The sequence below is a fragment of the Lethenteron reissneri genome, chromosome 31 (assembly GCF_015708825.2).
Source record: "Lethenteron reissneri isolate LAM-NWPU_2019-01 chromosome 31, ASM1570882v1, whole genome shotgun sequence".
In the NCBI taxonomy this organism is placed as follows: domain Eukaryota; kingdom Metazoa; phylum Chordata; class Hyperoartia; order Petromyzontiformes; family Petromyzontidae; genus Lethenteron; species Lethenteron reissneri.
In genome coordinates, this window is record NC_083809.1 from 2,169,223 (window position 1) to 2,189,654 (window position 20,432).

At 52.6% G+C, this 20,432-nt stretch overlaps 1 protein-coding gene and 1 long non-coding RNA gene across 2 annotated transcripts in view; one reads left to right on the forward strand and one right to left on the reverse strand.

Annotated features, from left to right (window-relative positions):
- The window catches only part of LOC133349660 (uncharacterized), a 36,632-nt gene extending 16,600 nt beyond the window's left edge, over positions 1 to 20,032 (forward strand). Inside the window, exon 3 of the long non-coding RNA XR_009755973.1 lies at positions 19,426 to 20,032. This is a non-coding gene — a long non-coding RNA (uncharacterized LOC133349660). The remainder of the gene's footprint in view (positions 1 to 19,425) is intronic.
- On the reverse strand, positions 2,008 to 7,030 carry LOC133349658 (frizzled-5-like). Its single transcript, XM_061563283.1, is given in 2 exon segments — positions 2,008 to 4,070; positions 4,072 to 7,030. Coding segments are annotated over 2 exon segments (2,184 nt in total). The 5' UTR covers positions 5,950 to 7,030; the 3' UTR covers positions 2,008 to 3,764.
- Positions 20,033 to 20,432: the final 400 nt, after the last annotated feature.

Here is a 20,432-nt window from a genome sequence, read left to right on the forward strand (position 1 = left end):
CGGTGTGCTGTACTAGTGACGAATTGGCACGTTCTGTTGACGTGACAACCTTACCCTGCTGCTGCTGCTCTGTTTAAGACCGGAAGCAACAAGAGAGCTTCACCATTCTTGCCCGATGAAGCTGATTGTAATTATCAGCGAAACGCCGTACTACTCAAATTATATGTTGATTCTCTCTTCAACACACCGGTGGGCTAAAGAAGTGAATTATTTTGTCCTTTTTAAAAACGTGACACATTTTTTACTGTTTGGCCGTGTCGGGTGGTGGAGGATTACGACACATTTAAAAATAACGCGATCTGACCCAAAACCTATATTATGAATAATATTGGTCGCGAAAGCCTACGTGTTAAATTACTAATATCGGCTGTGTCGGGTGGTGGCGGGTTTAGCGACACATTTATATTTATACGATCACACCCAAAAAAAAACCTATTATGGATCAAAGGACCTGTGGATATTGGGTGGTGTCCCCTCGTGCGTGTGGGTTTCCTCGGGATACTAAGCGGTCCTCCCACGAGCATCCTCACTCAACACGGAATTAGTCAAATTGCAGGACCTTCTTGAAAACGAGTCTTGAGATTCAGTGAAGCTTCCCTGGCTCACTAACGACCATTCTTACGATTAATGTTGTAACTTATGACAGCAGGATTACTCTTTTCGATGGAGTGGTGGCGCAGTCGTTAGCGCGCTGCACTGTGATTCAGGCCACCCGAGTTAGATTCCTAGCCACGGCTTTGAACGGTGGCGAGTTACATCTGAACCACTCACCCCCCTCCTCCTCCTCCTCGTCACCAACCCGAGCTGACCAGCGTGGTGAAGTATGGTAAAGCAACCCGCTCAGCCGACACAACACGGGGAGGTCTTCGTCCAGCAGTGGATTGTTAAAGGGCTGTACACTCACATTCTCACGGCACGCATTTCAGTTGCCCCTGAGCGACTGCAAATATCCTGACCCCGTCTTCCACTCATCCCTGATTCGATGCCTTACTCCACATAACGCGCTGTCGCCGAACAAAACGGGTATTTAATCAACTTGCTGTGCATATGTTTAATGTACGGATATGAATACGACCCGTGTTGTCAGTGGGTGGCTTTTATCAGTAACACCGGGGAATCCATTGGGAAGCGTTTATCTAGTCAGACCCCCCCCTCCCCCACCGATTGTTGAGACTCACAGACATTGAAACCGGTTTAAGGGATTGACGCGCGTTACGACACTTTCCGGTTTACGCTCCGGAGGGCCGTGAGACTGGAGACTGCTAAACTAATAAAAATGCACTCAGAGTTATTTTCAAATTGTGTCTGTGGAGCGGACTCTGTCGGCCGAAAGATTCCGAAAAACAAACCCGAAACTCCGATGTTGAGTCCAACGCACGGGAGCGAGAGAGTGACGCAGTTCCCTTTGACCGGGACTCATCAGCAAGCCATGCTCACTAAGCTGTCGGTATTTCCCAGGCAAGCAATAATACGCCATAGAGCCATATACCAAAGCCGTACGTTTTAAAAGGGGGCCCGTATACAGAGAGAGAGAGGCATCACACACACGGGCACGCCTCTAGAGGTGTCGCAGCCACGCTACCGCGTCCCCAGTAGCGAGACAATTTACGGCTGAAGTTGTAAAAATGTACGCGGCGGTCCCCGCTCACCACCGAGCGCTTGTAAAACTCCGACTGTAACGGGTCGTTTCGGCCCTGCGTCAAGTAACCCGGCCTGCAATTAACCCAAACTGCGCGCTTTGTTTACGCGCGGCGAGCGGTGGCACGGCGGTTGGCGCACTGGCCGCTACGAGCCCCGGACGCACCTGAGATCGATTGCTGGCGGCCGCGGGGACCGAAGCTCGTGCAGTGACGAGCGATGATCGTGAACGAAGCTCGAAGCGGTTTTAGTCGGGGAGTGTTCATGGCGCCGTGTGTACAGCAATCAGCACATCGGCACCGGGGAGAGATGAAGGCGGCCGTGAGTAGCGCGACTGCCTTACCACCCCCCACCCCCCCACCCCTCCCCCCGTGCGCCGTGACCCGGCCCTTAATAGGTGCTCGCTGACGGCGCGAGCCCAAGTGCGTTGTGTGCGTGCGTAAACGGATGAGAAACTCGCGGTGTCATAAGTCAACGACTCAAAGTGCTTTATGTAAAGAAGGAACGAATCCAGTTCATAGACTACCTGTATAATTAGTTCCACAGTGGCACTTGATGCAGTCACTAACATACTTATTTATTAATTCGTGTTGAATTCTTCATCGTTATCAGCATCATCATCATAATTTAACTTGTATGCAGCATAAAGCGCGTGTCGAATTGATGGCAATGAGGATTTATGTTACGCATTACTGGCTTTATCATCATCACAACGCCGCAATGCAGGTGATCATTTGTCGAATTAAAGATAATCGTGGCCATTATGAATGACAACTCATCGTCATTAAGTTCGTCGTATTATCGTGGCGCCGAACGCGACCAGGATCATCTCCCCCCGTCACCGTCGACTTTGCGTGCAACGAATGTCGCGTGTCAGAGACGATGCTGGCGACGAGACGTTTCCAATCAAGCAGCAACGACTTAACGATGATGCATTACAAAATAAACGATCGTCACAGTCGTGGGGGCGATGATGATGATGATGGTCATGAATTTAACACAATGTACATCAATCGTCGTCATCAAAATTGTATGCAACGTAGCTCGCGTGTTCATTTATGATGATGACGACGACGATAGTTTAATATCAGGCGACACAACACAGGAACATGGCTCATTTCACAAGACCACTAAAGTCAAAGAGTGCACGGGCTGCGTAAGCATTATGTGTCCGACTGCCATAAATGCGTCAACGATATCTTAATGATCTTTTAACAATTGTAAAAACAAAACGGACACAGTTTGTAATTGTGTATGCCCAGCTGCTGAGAAGATCATCCTCATTTCAAAACCCCTCTTCTGCTTTAGCCTCGATGACAGGGGCAGATGAACGCCGCAGTCTTGAGTAGTGCACGTCGCGTTATCAACACGCAGCCTCGTATTTACATTACCAATATATTAATTAGAGAACGTCATCTCACGCGCGATAAACTTTACATCTTTATATATATATAATATATATAGCTTATACAAGGGCGCTCGTAGGGCCACGGTTCTGTATAATAATTATATGTACACACACGTGCTTAGCCTCCTGTGTAAGCCCGGACAAAGTATCCGTAGAGTTAGGGGGGGGGGGGGGTTCTCTCGCTGTCACGCAGTGGCCCCGCTGTGGGGTTAGTCATTGTCATGGTCCGTTCATGGTGTAGCACTACATTCAGTTAGCCACCACCACCACCACCACTCCACTCTCTGCCTACCCGCTCCCCTCGGCTCGCACTGCTTTTGCGTGCATCATCCAACGTCTTGGACTCGTGTACTGACGACCACTTACTGCGGTGGACAGATATCGCCCAGGTTGTCTCCAGGAAGACTCGTCTTCCACGTCTATTTGAGTCCCCAGGTAGACACACGTAGAATCGCCGTCCAGGTAGACCGTATTCCCCAGGTCCACTGAATTCCACGCAGACTCGTATCTCGGAGAATTACAAATACACTGGTTCCAGGTAGAATGCAGTTGCGTGTAGACTCGTGCTACGGGTATGCCCAAGGTCGATCAAAGTCTCAAGTAAACGTATTGTACAGATTAACCCAGGTAGACTCGCATCTCGGACAGACCCAGGTAGACTGGAATTCCAGGTAGACTCGTATCCCGGTTTGAACCCAGACAGTCCCAGGTAGACGGGTCACACGTGTGCCAGACGCACCTGTAGAGGATGGGGCATCCCCACGTGCCCCATCGCAGTCCTTCCACTCACTCCCCGCTCCGGGAACAACGCGTGCCGCACCGAACTGGCGGCAGAGCTTGTTGCTGACGAATGCTGCTGCTGATGCAGCTGCTGCTGCTGATGCTGCTGATGCTGCTGCTGGTGGTGGTGATGTTGATGGTGCAGGTGCGCGCTAGACATCAGGGTCTGCTGTCCACTTCCCTGCATCTGCAGTGGGTAGTGGAGATGCTGCTGTTGTTGCTGCTGTTGTTGCTGCTGTTGTTGCTTGTTGTTGCTGCTGCTGTTGCTGCTGGTGATGGTGGTGATGGTGGTGATGCATGAGCGGTTGGCTTTGCGGCACGTGCGTGGTGGTGACGCCGCGTAACGCCGCGGGGCCACCACCGGACGAGGCGGCGGTGACCGTGGAAGTGGTGGTGGTGGTGGCTGCTGCTGCGGCAGCGGCACCACCACCACCGACAGCCCCAGCGGTACCACCGCCGCCACCTCGCTTGCTCCTGCCTCGCGAGCAGCAGCGAGAGCAGAGCCGCTTCCACGAGTCGAGCGTCTTGGCCGACCAGATCCACACGCCCGACGTGATGCCTGCCACCAGGCACATGAAGTACTTGAGCATGAAGACGGCGAAGGCGGGCCGCTCTCGCTGCGCCTCGGGCACGCAGTCGCAGTTGTGGGCCCTCTCCCACGCCTCGCGGTGGTGCTGCTCGTAGAAGTAGCAGCCCACCAGCACGGCGGCCGGCAGCGTGTAGAGCACTGTGACCACGCCGATGCGCAGCATCAACTTGTCCAGCTTGTCCGTCTTCTTGCCACCCTGCTTGATGACGCTCCTGATGCGGAACAGCGACACGAATCCGGCCATGATGAACATGACGCCGATGAGGAGGTAGACCACCATCGGGGCGAGCACGAATCCACGGAGCGTGTCCAAGCTCTGGTTGCCCACCGAGCAGATGCCGGCCACGGGGTCTCCGTCCACGGAGCTCATGGCGAGGATGGCGATGGACTTGACGCTGGGCAGAAGCCAGGCAGCCATGTGGAAGTACTGCGAGTAGGAGGCGATGGCCTCGCTGCCCCACTTGAGGCCGGCAGCCAGGAACCACGTGAAGGAGAGGATGACCCACCAGATGGAGCTGGCCATGCTGAAGAAGTACGTGAGCAGGAAGACAGTGGTGCAGAGCGCGGGCCCCGTGGTCTCGTAGAGCACGTGGCGCCGCTCGGGCTCGCGGCTGCACGCCACGCCGTCGTGTCCCGCCACGAGACGCACGATGTAGCCCAGCGACACGAAGAGGTAGCACGACGAGATGAGCACGATGGGCCGCTCCGGGTACTGGAAGCGGCTCACGTCGATCATGAAGGTAAGCACCGTGGTGAGACTCGCGAAGAAGCACGCCACCGACCAGAGGCCGATCCACAGCGATGCGAATGTCATCTCCTCGGCGCTGAAGTAGGGGCTGTGGCACGGCATGGCGCAGTTGGGCACCACCATGCCGACGCGAGCCTTGTTGTGCAGCGGGTGTCGCTCGCTCGTGATGGGCACCATCGGAGCCTTGCAGGAGCAGCCGCGGTCGCAGCGCTGCTCCCCGCGGATCGTCTTGGCGCCCCTGGGCTGCGGCGTCGGCTTCACCGCCAGCGGCCTCCTGGTGGTGGTGGTGGTGGTGCTCGAGCCGCCGGCGCCTTGCTCGGTGCGGTTGTCGTCCATGCACAGGTTGGAGGAGTCGCCTTGCGCGGGCAGGCGGTCGCAGTTCATGCGGTCGGGCCACGCGAATCCGTACTGGCGCATGAGCGGCGCGCAGCCGGCCTTGGCCCTGTCGCACACCGCGCGACAAGGCGGCAGCGGCTTCCTGTAGTCGTGCAGGCAGATCGGAGTGTACATGCTGCACAGGAAGAAGAGCAGGTCGGGCGAGCAGTGGATTTCCACGAGCGGCCAGAACTGGTGCACCTCGAGGCCGGCCTCGTCCTGCGAGTCGTGGTTAAACGCGTTGGGCATGTACGTCTGGTTGTAGCCGATGCCCTTGCACATGGGCACGGAGATCTCCTGGCACACCAGCTCCTTGCACGAGGCTCGGAGGGGCCACCTGGCCAGGCAGCACGCGGCCACCACGGCCACGCAGAGCCACCGCGGCGCGCCGCGAAGCGAGCCATGCGCCATCGTGGCGGCGGCCTCGCAGAGTTGAATCTTGATTTGAGTTGGGTTGGTCGAGATCACGAGGATGACGATGATGATGGCACAGGCGCGGGTGACTAGGAGCCTATTGTGACGGTAATGATGGTGGTGGTAGCGGTGGTGGTGATGTAGGCACAGGTGTGAGCGGGTGTGAGTTTGGGATGATGACGGTGGTGGCGGCGGTGGTGATGGTGGCTCTGGTGTGAGTGACTAAGAGCCCGGGATGGTGGTGGCGGCGGTGATGATGGTGGTGGTGGTGACACGGGGTGCGCTCTCGCGTGTGCGCGATGCCAGCCGACAATCGGTCAGCGACTCCACCGAGTTTGTTGTCGCTGCTGCTGCTGTTGTTGTTAAAGCCCTGGGCGTTCGTGCCGCTGCTTCTGTCGTCGATGACAGTGACGGCGGCGGTGGGCCAGTAGCAGACTTGAGTCGTGCCTGCGCGTGTCTTCCTGTCCCTTCGCTACGTCGATGGTCCACGTACGGGCGGGAGACCGGTCCTGATGCGCTCACCTTGCCATCAGGTGCTCGGTACGTGTATCGGGTGCGGTACGTGTATCCCCGCGTGCCTCACCTGTACCTGGCTGCTGCTGCTGCTTCTACCGCAGGAGTGACACGGCCACCACACCTGTGTCGCCCAGGTGTGTCGAAGGAGTCACACTCGATAAGTCACTTCCCGGCAGTCGGTGGCCATGCCGCCTCGGCTGCTCCAGTCCACGCTTCGTTGATTTCCCAGCGCAGGTGTGTCCAGCATCATCTTCGCGTTAGACGACACTCATCGTCGTTCGGTCAAATGCGTACTACTACTACAACAGCAGCCGCAGCAGCTTCAACTCTAAGGAACAAGTTGCGCCGGTAAATACGCCGTGCCGCGTGCGTCTTGCAAGCGAGTCGGCGAATCGTCCCGCGAGGCGACGTCTCGCCGTGCCTCCGACTTCTCGTCGCCGGGCGGTGCGAGCCGGGCTCTGCGGAGACTCCACACAGAGCACACGGGAGAGCGAAGAGAGAGAGAGAGCAAGAGAGAGAGAGGCTGTCACTGACAACGCAATCCAGGGTCCGTCCCTCTCCGAGCACCTTTGGACAGAGAGAGAGCGAGAGCCCCCGGTGCGATTGTGGGGGTGGGAGGGGGGTGGGCTTGCGATGCGAGGAGGGACGGGCGCGCGTGTGTGTGGGTGTGTGGGTGTGTTTGCGGGTGTGTGGGTGTGTGTGTGGGTGTGTTTGTGTGTGTGGGTGTGTGCGGTAACGCCCGCTTTGCGTGTCTCCGTGCGTGTGTGTGTGTCAGTTGTGTGCGTGTCTGTGTAGGGAGCGGTGGCGCAGCGGTTAGCGCAGGGGCGATACAAACCACGGCGGTCCGAGTTCGATTCCCGCTCACGGCCAACATCAATGACACTCATCTGAACCGGTCCTGGGTTCTCTCCTAGGTCGACTCAGCTTCAAATGAGTACCTGGCGCGGTGTGTAAACATCGCCACTGGGGAGACAAAGGCGGCCGGGGGTAGTGTTGGCCACTCCACCCCATCGCGTGCCGTGCCGGCTTTCATAGGTGCCCGATAAAAGCACTTGCTCCACAAGTGTGTGCAGGCTATACGGGGGATCTTTGTGTGTGTGTGTTTTTGTGCCGGCCGTCATAGGTGCTCGCTAAAATCACTTGTCCTAAAAGTGTGACAAGGTTCTATGTGGGATCTCTGTGTGTGTGTCTGTCTGTGTCTGTGAGTCTGTGTATCTACGTGTGTGTGTGTCTGTGTTCGCGAGTGTGTGTCTTTGCGAGTGTGTGTGCACGTGTGTGTTATACGGTGTATATTTGTGTGTTTGAGTATAACCGTGTGTGTATATACATTAGTATTCTTGTGTATTTTGGCGTGTTGTGTGTGTGTGTTTTAGCTGTGCATCAGCGTTACTGCCTGTGTGCGCGTATTTGCGGTGGGTAAACATCAGTATGAGGGGGGAGACAAAGGTGGCGGGGCGTGGTGCCGGCCTTCGTAGGTGCTACTCGTCAACAGCACTTGCCCCAGCAGTCTGTTGAGGTTACACGGGGGGTCTTTGCCTTATCGCGTGTGTCAGCGTGAACGCGCGCGTGTTGCCCGGTGCCTGTGTATCTCTCTTACAGTGGTGGCGATGATGATGATATGAATAAAATAATTATTATTGTGGCGTTGCTTATTTATTTATTTGTCTCTTGTTTAGCGTTACGTGTAAAGCGAGGCAGGCGGCAGGAGAGTTGTAGCCCCCGAGGCTCTGAACGTGAGCCGGCCATTCAGCATTTCAGCATAGGCGTCCCTGGAGTGCGTGTGTGTGTATGCGTGAGTGTGTATGTGTGTATGTATGTATGTGTCAGTGTGTTTGTCATTGTGTCTGAATGTCTGTCTGAGTGAACAGCACTTGCCCCAACAGTCTGTGTAGGCCGTACGGTGGTGGGTGTGTTAGTCGGCGTGTGCGTTCGTGTGTTCATATGTTCGAGTGTTTTTTTAGTATGCGTGTGTGGGGGAGCGGTGGAGCAGCGGTTAGCGCGCTGCGATCTCGGCCACCCGAGTTCGATTCCCGATCACGGACAACACCAGTGACAATTATCTTAACCGGTCCTGGGACTCGCCTAGATCAACTCGGCCTCAAATGAGTACCTGGTGAGGTGCGTAGTAAACATCGTCACTGGGGAGACAAAGGCGGCCACGCGTGGTGCCGTGCCGGCGTTCGTAGGTGCTCGCTAACAGCACTTGCCCCAGCAGTCTGTTCGGGCTATACGGGGGATCTTTGTCTTGTTTGTCATTGTGTATATGTGTACCTGGGCCAGTGTGTGTCATGATGTTCGTGTGCTACTGTGTGTGTTTGTGTGTTGCGAGTGTGTGTCTGTCTGTGTGCGTGTGTCAATGTGTCTGTGAGGCTGTCTATGTGTTTTTGTGTGTCAATGTGTGTCAATGTGTTAGTATGTATGGGTTAATGTGTGTGTGTGTGTCAGTATGATTTTCAGTGTATCATTGTGCCTGTGAGTGTCTGCGAGTCTGTGTCTGTCTGTGAGTGTGTCAGTGCTTTTGGCCAGTGTGTGTGTGTGTGTTTAGTCAGTGTTTGTGTGTCTATTTGTAGGTTGGTCAATGTGTGCCTATCCATGTGACATTGTATCTACGTATATGTATCTACATGTCTGTGCGACTGTCCGCCTCTGTGTGTGCGTGTCCACGTGTCAATGTGCGTGTGTGTCACTGCGTGTCAGCGTGCGTCCTGTGTCCGCCCGTGCGTCCGCGTCGTTTTCTCGGTGTGGCTGTGAATCGATCTTCGTGCCACTGTGTCAGTCTCTCTCTCTCTCTCTGTCTGTCAGGAGCCCCAATTTGCCCACAAGCTAAATCTGGCGGCACCCTATGTTTGGCTTGTCAAATTAAATTAGACATGCCCTGTACGCCTCGTTAATGCATTGAAATATAGCTAAGGTCAACATGTGTGCAGCAGTTTCTACGTCCGAAATATTCTGTTTAGATCTGGTGGTATCAGCAGCTCCAGGCATTCATCGCATCTCGATCTTGTTCACATCCACGGTAAGCGCAGCGTAAAGCCGTGGCTGTACATTTAGAGTGTTATAGCCCATGCAATGCAACGTTTTGGTTCTATTAAAATCTGCAGACGTAGATGATGATTATTTCCGTGCGCTATGCGTGGCCTGCTTTTAGATGTGACCGCACGCTCAGCGGCGAAGACTGATGGTGGTCACGCTGTTTAGCGAGCATCTGTTGAGGCACACGTGTCAGAGTGCGTGGTGACGGAGCAGCGATACGCAAGTAGAACCAGATCGCCTTTGTCTTCCTCGCAACAATATTGACAAGGCCTCACCCGGTGCTCATTTTTTTGCTGAGTAAACCTACAGGAGGCACAGGCCAGGCTCCGATATGAAATTTGCACACTGGTGCAATGTGATGCATCACGGAAAAGGCATTGCACTTGGGTGTTCAGCATGGTGACAGTGTGTGGAACATTGCAACATTGCTTCACACGTGTGTTGCTTTTATTATTTAATATTGTTCACAAGGCAACGGGACTATTCGCCGACGAGCAATCTTGTGATTTGCCATGATTTAGGCTCACGATTACATTCAAGATTTGACTATTGTATTTTTCTCCTTTTGTCTGGTTTAAACAAATAAAATCTGACTTTACGATTTTATTCACTCCTCTATCCTGAACAGGATACAATTGGCCATATAAGTTACATCATCATCAGCCATGATCAATCCACTGCTGGATTAAGGCCTTCCCAAGCGGCCACCATCTCTCATGATTCTGCAATATAATAACGTACACAAATTGTAAATAATTGATTCTAGTATTCATGATTATAAGCATGCATTGAGCAATAATTGATACATCTATAATTACACACCTAATCTGCACGCACGTATCCACTGACACGTTTTGCTGTTCCATATACAATGTGTAGTCTGACTGGGATTAATCAAAATTTCACATTTTATAGAGGTTAGGATGTATGTTTATGTCAATTCCTTGATGTCGAAATAATGTGAGGATTGTGCCAAGAAAGCTTCGCTGAGTCTCACGACTCTTTCTCAAGCGGGTTGTGGATTCGGACGTTTGGTCCAATTCAGTTCACGACAAAACCCCGCAGCAGCCGGAGAAAACCCATCGCGCGCATTACAAGTAGAAGGAATAACCACTCTCCGTCTCCGCACGGATGGATTAAATTCACTCGGTGTCATCGCGGTCACTGTGCAGTCCAGTCGAAGGGGTCCAGATCGGAGGGGGCGGGCGTATAGAAGATGTATCGTGCGTTGTCGCGATCCACCAAACCTCCCATCAAAAGTGCTGGGTCACAGCAGATGTTGTGTCTCCTTTCCGGGCTCGAACGATCACTTTAAGTAATTATTCATACGTGCGCGCGTGTGTGTGTGTGGTGTATTGTGACGGCCTAGTGCTTAGTGCACTACCCGGTGACTCGAGTTCAATTCCGGCTCACGACGAATAAACAATGACGATTATATGAACCGGTCTTGGGCCTCCCCTAGGTCGTCTCAGCCTCAACAGTACATGGTGTGTTGCGTAAACATCGCCACTTTGGAGACAAAGGCGTCCGGGTTTGGTATTGGCCACTCACCCCCTCGTGTGCCGTCTTGGCTCTCGTAGGTGCTGGGTAGCAGCACTTGCCCCCACAGTCTGTTCAGGCTATACTGGGGTGGGGGGGATCTTTGTCTTTGTCTGTTTTTGTGTATTGTGATACACACGCGCACACACGCGCGTGCATAATTTATGGATTTGCACAATGAGCGGCGGGGACCCACTTTACGGCCGGGCTCGCGGTGTTACCGGATTAATTATTGGGACGCGACTTAATACTGCGCCTGACTGAGCACGGCTCATCCCGGCACCTCCGACTAGCACGGTTGGCTTCGTACGGTGCGAAAGAAGTCCAACACACAGACATACACACACAGACATACGCACACCCCGGCTACGACTCTCTCCCGTGGACTTGCACCTCGCTTGTGTTAATCATTGATGAGCTATGCGAGTCCTGAATCATCGTCGTTATCACGGTGATAATCGTTATCACAACTGGTTTGTAATTTAATTGTCATCGTTGTTCGTCGTCGTTATCACAACGATGACTAATTTAAGTTACAAGCCATCTCGAGAATCATGTAATAATCTGCCACGATGGCTATGAGATGTTAACTACCTCGCCTGGTATACAGGAGGTCGTGGGTTCGATATTATTTTTGGAGTTTGCGTGTCTCTCTCTACGTGGTCGCGTGGATTTTTCTCGGGGTCTTCCAGGTTTTCCTCCATAATTAGAATCAACATCGCGACTTTAGAGTATTTGGCTGCTATACATTTTGACATGATAAGCCACTTTGCTGAGCGATCATTTATGGCTCGGTGGCCCTTACCGGGTAAAACTTAACATTGTTTAGCTTTAGTTTAGTTATCTGCTTTTAAATAATCACCAGTTGTGTCACTAATCGTAATGAGTTATTGTCAATCCTTCTCAGTTTATAACCATGAGTCATTCCATTCATACTTGTTTTAATCATCTCCATAATCATGACTTATTTCAATAAAAATCATCATCATCAACCCTAACAATCTTCATTATCGACATCGTTCATATTTGCCATGCATCATTTTAAGACTCATTCGTCATTTCAATAATTTTCATTTTTTCTGAGCGCGTCATTAGCCACCAAGATCTCAACCGTGACCGTTAAGCTACTCGACTGTCATCTTCACAAACAGTCATCACCACGAGTCTGAAAACGTGGCAGGACCCTCATGAACAACAGCCATGAGACAGTGTGGGGCATTCTGTGTAAAACAATAATAATAATGGTATTAAAACATAATAATCTGTAAAATCAGTAAAAATTGTCGGTGTGATCTCCTAGTAAATATGGATTTTCTCTATAGCAGTGGCATAGCGGTTCACGTTGTGCACCATGAACCCGGCCACCTGAGTTCAATTCCCAGCCATAGCTCACATCAGTGGCGACTGGTCTTCCCATAGGTCGACTCAACCTTAAATGAGTATCTGGTGCGGTGTGGAAACATGGGTACTGGGGGGGGGGGGGGGGGGGGACGATGACCAGGTACACCGGTCCTCTTCGCCAACGCGCGCTGACCAGCGTGGTGAAGTATGGTCAAACAACCCATATAATAACAAACAAGGCGACAGAGAGAGAGAGAGAGAGCAGGTCTTCGTCCAGCAGTGGACCGACAAAAGGGCTGAACGCAACATTCATTATTTATTATAAAGATCCTTTTAAACGACTGCTCGGAGATTCCTTCGCGGAAAAACAAGAGGAACGAGGCCAAAGAAAACACTCGCACAAAGAGAATGTTATTCCTGTCCCTGCGTGCTGCTGCTGCGAGTGAGTGTGCGTGCGTCGCGCCTCCAGTAACCTCGGGCTGGGGCGCACGACCACCTCGATCGGCGTTCTCGAGACGTCCGCAGCGGCGCTGTGCGTCGACCGTTTCCCACGCGCGTTTTCTAGCACCGCTGTCGAGAGAGTGGTCCAGATGTCTTGTGACTGCCCCTCCCACCCCCCCACAATTTATTGACCCCAAGCATCCCCCCCCCGCCCCCTCCCTCGCTTTGAATATTAATTTCTGTTTTAAATAAACCTTACTTGGTTCTTTCGGTAAAGTCACATAGAATGGAAATAATAAAATAATAAAAATAAAACATTATATTTTATTATGTTTTATAATAAAATAATAAAAATAAAACATTATATTTTATTATGTTTTATTTTTATTATTTGATTATTTCCATTCTACGTGACTTTACCGACAGAACCAAGAATATGAATCCCTGCAGTCACGAAAGCTTTACATCGAAATTAAACCTTACTATAGATGAATATTATATTTTAAAGAATTGGGGGGGGGGGGTGGGTCAGGAGACAATCTGAACCACCCTGTCTACCCCCCCCCGCCCTCACCATGAGGAATATCCTCCAACGAAACGCGGTGACTTCTCGTAGGCGAGTGCGCGAACTTTTCCGCTGCGTCCGCGTCGTGAAGAGTCTCACGGAGTCAGCCGCGACCAACGCCGCGTTGGTCGTCTGACCGCGCAGCTTTACTGTGACAACAACCGGGAATTGCCCCCCTCCCCCTCTCTCCCCTCCCCACCGCTACTACCTCAACCAGATTCGATGAATTGTCACGATTCGGAGTGACGGTTCGATGCAGGAATTCCTCCCCCGCCCGCCCATCTTTGTGTCTCCTCTTGTCCTGTCTTCAATGTGCTCTGTCTCTCCGGCTTGTACTGCCGGTCTCCATCTCTTCTCTTCGTCTGCCCTCGTCCGCACTGCTCGCCGTCGTCACGGTGCGTGCCGCGACGTCTCCTCTCGACCGTCTGTCTCTTTTTGTGTTTCTCGTCTCGGCAAGCGGTGTCACGAGCTGGCCTGGGCCTCTCCCGAGCTCGACTCGGCCTCAAATGAGTTACGCGGTGCGGCGTGAGAACATCCCCACTAGGCCGGGCATGGTGCTGGCCACCGGCGAACCCTCGTGTGTCATGCCGGCTTTTAAAGGTGCTCGCTAACAGCACTTTCTCCAAACGTCTGTGAAGGCTGTACGGGGGGGGGGGGGTGGCTCTTTGTCTGTTTTGTGTCTACACAACTTCTTCTTTCGTGACCTCTGCGTAATGTGGCACGAAAAGGTGACACTTTATCGCGAGCTAATGCGGGATAAAGTCCCCCACTTTGCATTTAGTGCCTGCCCCGAGCTCTTTTGTGCATTTTTCAGATGTGGCCAGGTTGATAACGTGTTATTTTGTCAGGGGGGAGCAGAGCGGTGGCGCAGTGGTTAGCGCACTGCGCTGTGAACCCTGTGACCCGAGTCCAGTTCCCGGCCACAACTAACATCGCTGGCGATCGATATCTAAACTGGTTCTGGATCCCTGCCCCCCCCCCCCCACCACTTCCCCCCCAGTCCACACTGACCCATGTGGCGACACATCGGCAAACCACCCCCACAACCCCTGACACTGAGTGCACGGCCTTCATCCAGCGGTGGAGTGGCCACGGGCAGTTGCGGAGCATCTGAGCCGTTTGATGTGAAATATTGAGCGGGGTATTTGGTGAGTTACGGTCACGTTAAATTTCGATTTAAAGCTTTCGTGACTGCAGGGATTCATCTTCTTGGTTCTTTCGGAAAAGTCACGTAGAATGTAAATAATAAAATAATAAAAATAAAACATAATAAAATAATTCTCACGACAGAGTCTGTCTACTCGACAAACCTGCTCTCCACCTGAGGACGGCTGCTTGCGTTGTGGCCGAAACGTCGTGAGAATTATTGTATCATGTGTTATTTTTATTATTTTATTATTTCCATTCTACGTGACTTTACCGAAAGAACCAAGAAGATACGGTCACGTTATTACAGCGTTTCCCTTCCGCGATTCAACGATAACGGCAGAGCCACAAAGCAGATTTTTGTTCGCAATGTGGTGCCGAAATAATGTCTCTGCCCTCAAGCGAGGCCTTCATCCAGCAGTGGACATCACCCGTCTGACGCGCGCCGCTGACCGGGGAGTGACCGGGTGGGGAATCGAACCTTGAGCCACCTCACGCGAGGAGCAGTGCGGACGCGACCCGTGGGCCACAACCCCTGACCCCGTAGTCGACCCCAAGCGAAAAAAATCCCACTCCGTCATCATCTGCCGTGTCGCGTGGAGCGGGCCTGTAAGCAGCTGTCTGTCGTGCCTCGAAATGTGCGGGAAGCCGCCCAACCTCAGATTTAGCCCGCGAGCTAAGAAGCGTCACAACGCGAACGCGATGATGCTCTCCCCCCGCCCGCCCGCGTGCGGCCAAGGGACGAATCGCACAAATCTCACAAGCGAAGTGGAAGTTGAGCCCGGCGGAGTGCTTGGATGGGTGACCTAAGCCAGGATTTTGCCAGGTGTTTTAGGAGTGGGGGGGCTGCGGGAGTGCGGCCAGGAGGTGGCAGGGCTGGGTGGCAAACATCTCTTCGTGGGTTCGTGTGGTGGGCTCCCAGATTAATCCCACGTGAAGCCAGTCGCTCATCGGTGGAATCGGTGAAACAGCCCAATGCAGGACACTGCGTGAAATTAGTGTTGGCACTCGCTGTGGCTTTCCCGGGTCAGTAATTGTCACTGTGGTATATTCTGAAAGTGTCAGGGCCAAAGGCGTTTAGTGAGCACCAGAGGTTGTAATGGGTCATGTGTAAGGAGGTTGTGTGGCTAGAACCATGCCCAGCACGGCCGCCTTTGTCTCCCCAGTGCTGTAGTTTACCCACAGCATCAAGCACTCATTCAAGGCTGAGTTATCACAAGCCACTGTAAATCAAATTCAGGTCGCTGGGTTTGTAGTGCAGTGCCTAACCGCTCTGCCGCACTGTGACACCAAGTGGCACAAAATATATAGCAAAGTTCTGTTAGTGAGCACCTATTAAGGTCAGCGCAGGACATTAGGTGGTGGGTGGCCAGCACCATGTCCGGCCACCTTTGTCTCTCCAACGTTGATGTTTTAGGCACTACATCAGGTACTCATTTAATCCTGATTTGACCTAGAGGAGGCCCAGTATCAGTTCAAATATTCGCCAGCCATTGGTCGTGAACGGGAATCGAACTGCGGTCGCCCGGTTCGTAGCGCAGTTCCCTAACCACTACATGACGTAGCACTATATACACACAGAAATACAAAACAAAGACCCCCCGTATAGCCTCAACAGACTGTTAATGCAAGTGCTGTTCGCGAGCACCTATGAAGGCCGGCACGGCACACCAGGGGGTGTGCGGCCAGCACCAGGCCCACCTGGCCGCCTTTGTCTCCCCCCCGTGGCGATGTTCACTACACACCGCACCAGGTACTCAGTTGAGGCTGAGTCAAACTAGGGGATGCCCAGGACCGCTTCGGATAATCGTCACTGGCGTTGGCGGTGAGCAGGAATTTAACTTGGGCGGCCGAGTTTGTAGTACGGTGCCCTAACCACTCTCCCACCGCTCCTCACACACGCATGCACGGGTATTCACTGTGTGTGCCCTCTATTTATATGTGTGTGTGTGTGGGGTGTTGGGTTATTCTCGTCTCTTTTCGTTGTCATCTCGAAGCGCGGTGCATTTTTGCTATTTCTTTCGGGTGTCGTAGTTTGGGCTCAAAGAGCCGTTGGCGTTTCCGCTGATGTTTATAGATGGGGAGTCCCGGTAGGCGCCTCATATAGTCGTGGTGGCGGTCGTGGTGGTGGCGGAAGTGATGGTGGTATAGTGGTGGTGATGCCGATGATGGCGGGTGTACCTGGTGCGGTGCGTAAACCTCGCTACGAGGGAGACAAAGGCGGCCGGGCGTGTTGTTGGCCACCCACCCCCTCGTGTGCTGTTCTGGCCTTCATAGGCGCTCGCGAACAGCACTTGCTCCTGCAGCCTGTTACAGGCTATACCGGGGGATCTTTGTCTTTGATGCTGCTGATGATGATGGTGGTGGTGCGAATCATTTTAGTGGTAGTGGTGCTGATGGTTGTCGTATTGATGATGATGATGGTGGTGATGACGGCGATGGTCGTCACGGTGATGGCGCTTAGTAATTGTAGTGGTGGACACGAGGCTTGCGGTGACGGTGGTGGTGTCAGTGCTGGTGGTAGTCGTGGTGGTGGTGATGGTAGTCGTGGTGGTGGTGATGGTAGTCGTGGTGGTGGTGGTAGTCGTGGTGGTGGTGCTGGTGTTAGTCGTGGTGGTGATGATGATAGTCGTGGTGGTGGTGATAGTCGTGGTGGTGATGGTAGTCGTGGTGGTGGTGTCAGTGCTGGTGGTAGTCGTGGTGGTGGTGATGATGGTAGTCGTGGTGGTGGTGATAGTCGTGGTGGTGGTGGTAGTCGTGGTGGTGGTGTCAGTGCTGGTGGTAGTCGTGGTGGTGGTGATGATGTAGTCGTGGTGGTGGTGATAGTCGTGGTGGTGGTGGTAGTCGTGGTGGTGTAGGTGATGGTAGTCGTGGTGGTGGGGGTGATGGTAGTTGTGGTGGTGGTAGTAGTGGTACTGACGGTGGTGGTGTCAGTGCTGGTGCTAGTCGTGGTGGTGGTAGTCGTGGTGATGGTAGTTGTGGTGGTGGTGGTAGTCGTGGTACTGACGGTGGTGGTGACAGTGGTGGTGGTCGTTGTGGTGGTGGTGTCAGTGCTGGTGGTAGTCGTGGTGGTGGTGGTGGTAGTCGTGGGGGTGGTGTCAGTGCTGGTGGTAGTCGTGGTGATGGTAGTTGTGGTGGTGGTGGTGGAAGTCGTGGTACTGACAACGGTGGCAATTGCTGGTGGCGATGCTGTTTGGTCGTGGGCGATGATGTTGGCAGTGGCCGTGCTCGCTGCTGCTTGGCGGGCGCTTGGTAACTCACGCGAAGCGTTTGTTACTCGTCGTCGGTCAAAAGCGGAGGGGGGTTGAACAAACTCGTTTGGGTGATGCGAGAATGCTCCTGTTTGTGCAGGGCATTCGCTCAAGTGGCCGGATTTTGAAAGCACAAACTTTTGCGTGTGGCCTCGTGGCTACTGGCAAGTGCCGACTTCTTCTCGTTTTGTCGTCACCGCGTCCCACCTACGCAACATTTTTGCGCTAAGTGCCCAGGTAGTGCCAACAAAAGCCGAATCGTCGAGACTTGTATTTTTGGTCGGCGATGAGCAGTCGGTGGCTTAAATTTGTTTTTTTTAATTGTTATACCAATGGTTTAAATCTAGAATTGAAGCTTTCATGACTTCAGGAATTACTATACTCATGGGTTCTTTCGGTAAAGTCACGTATGTAGAAATACAATTGATTTTATTTTATGAAATTTATTTTATTTTATGTCTACATACGTGACTTTACCGATGGTTTTCTTATGAGATTACATTCATCTCACTGTGTTCTCTGGCCTTTAAGATGCTGCGGAATGTAAGTTGCACCCAAAACCTTTGCTGGTGTCAATGAAGTTGTATAAATCACACACACAGCCACCAGATTATCATGTGCAGCGACAACTATTGCTCTTAGAAATCCCATCCGGGGAATACAGCATTAAATCAAAACCCACGCCTGGCCCTCTCTCAATCCACGATGAAGACGACCCCAAGTCGTGTCGGTCATGGCGGTATTTGACTATACTTCACCACGCTGGTCACTACGGGTTGGTGCAGGGTGAGGAGTGGCCAGGAATCGAACTCAGGAACCGGGTTCACAGAGCAGCACGCTAGCCACTGCGCCACCGCTCTGCAGAATGTCAGTAACGAGTAATGTCATTTACAATGAACACAAATATTGAGTTTAAACCCACGACGAGTGTAAAAGTAATACTCCCTGTGAAAAAGAGCTTCATAGCTCATCGGATTCCTCCTCGGGTCGAAATAAATATTCTGGGCTGGGCCGAACCATCGTGGGGGTGCGAGGTCTGGGGGGCGGCGGCATGGACACCGTGCAGGTAGGAGAGTTTTGTAGAACGCGTGCGAGACAAGTCAGCGCCGTGGGCACAAAGCACACGAATGCACAACGCGAGACGCATGCCTTGACTGGGGGGCGTGGGCATGTGATCTCTCTGTATCGCGGCCGGAGTCACCATGGGGTACAGGAGAGAGGGAGGGAGGGGGGCAGTGGGGGGTGGGGGCACACGGTGAGCAGTGGTTGTGTTTGGGGTGTGGGGTGGGGGGGTAACCAACACCCGGCACCACAAAAGGAACACGTGCTTTCACCCAAAAGAGTTCACGGTAGAGACCCGCCACCGCTGCTGCTGCTGCTGCTGTTGCTTCTGCTTCTTGCTGCTGTAATCTCGGTGCGGCATCGGGCTATGAAAATAAAGATTTGCGAGGCGTGCGACTTGGATTGTACGGGGGATGTTATGGATTAACCTTTCGTGAGTGCTCTCGGCGCAGGCACGAGCTGCCTGCTACAGGAGCGCGCTACTACAGCGACTTGCTGACTAAACTGTGAACTCGTTTTAATTTGACCGGGTAAGGTCCACTGAGCTATCTTCGCTCTGTTTCTTTTTCTTCCTCCCAGAAGCGACCTGGCCACGCGCGATAGCTCAAAGAAAAGTGGCTTCGAACGCGGAAATGTACGGCGGCCAAACACCATAAACGCGTGACGTTGATTCCAAACGTGGAGGGGGGAGAGAATCCTGAGAACGCGGAGAAAAAAATATGCACGCGACCATGGGGAGAGAGAGACACGCACACTTCAAATATACAGCAGCAGGCGTCAGGGTCGGGATCGAACCCACGACCATATGTACACCAGGCGAGGTAGTTAACATCTCCTCGCCACCGTGATGATGATGATGATGAGAGAGACACGCAAACTCCAAATATACAGCAGCAGCAGCAGGCGTCAGGGTCGGGATCGAACCCACGACCTCCTGTATACCAGGCGAGGTAGTTAACATCTCCTAGCCACCGCGGCGCCCTCCAGCACCGCACCCCCTTCTCGACGAAAATACATTCACCATAAAGCATTCCACGTGCTTCCGTGTAGGTTCCGTGTTACTCTAGCAAGCTGTAAATTATAATTGTCCACAGGTCTAGTGGCAAGGTAGAGTGACACATATATATATATATGTCCTGGTCTGTTTACACGCTTTTGCACGAATCATCCTGAATGGAATTAGATGTTTCTGTAATTGAACTTGACTGCGAATGTTTTTTTTTAAGTAATGCGTTGGAACTGGGAATATATTTGACGTAATGCAGCGTTTGTGCACTGTTTACAGTCGCTTCTATCTTGGCTTTCATATCTCCTTGGTCGTTCTAACTTCATCGCTTCCATTGGTTTCTCTGCCATGTTGGGCACCCACCTCCCTCTTGTGAATGAGACGAAATCCACGTGAAACTTAACTTAATCTTAAGGGTCATTCCACTCTATCATTCGTTAACGGCCATGCTCAATCTGGTCTGTGCAATTTCTCATGGTCCTGCGAAAAAACTATCCACCCGAGCACCTGCACATGAGCTGACTTCATCGCTGCATCTCTACGCGTGTTGTTGTTATCTCCGTTTAGTTTCTCATTCATT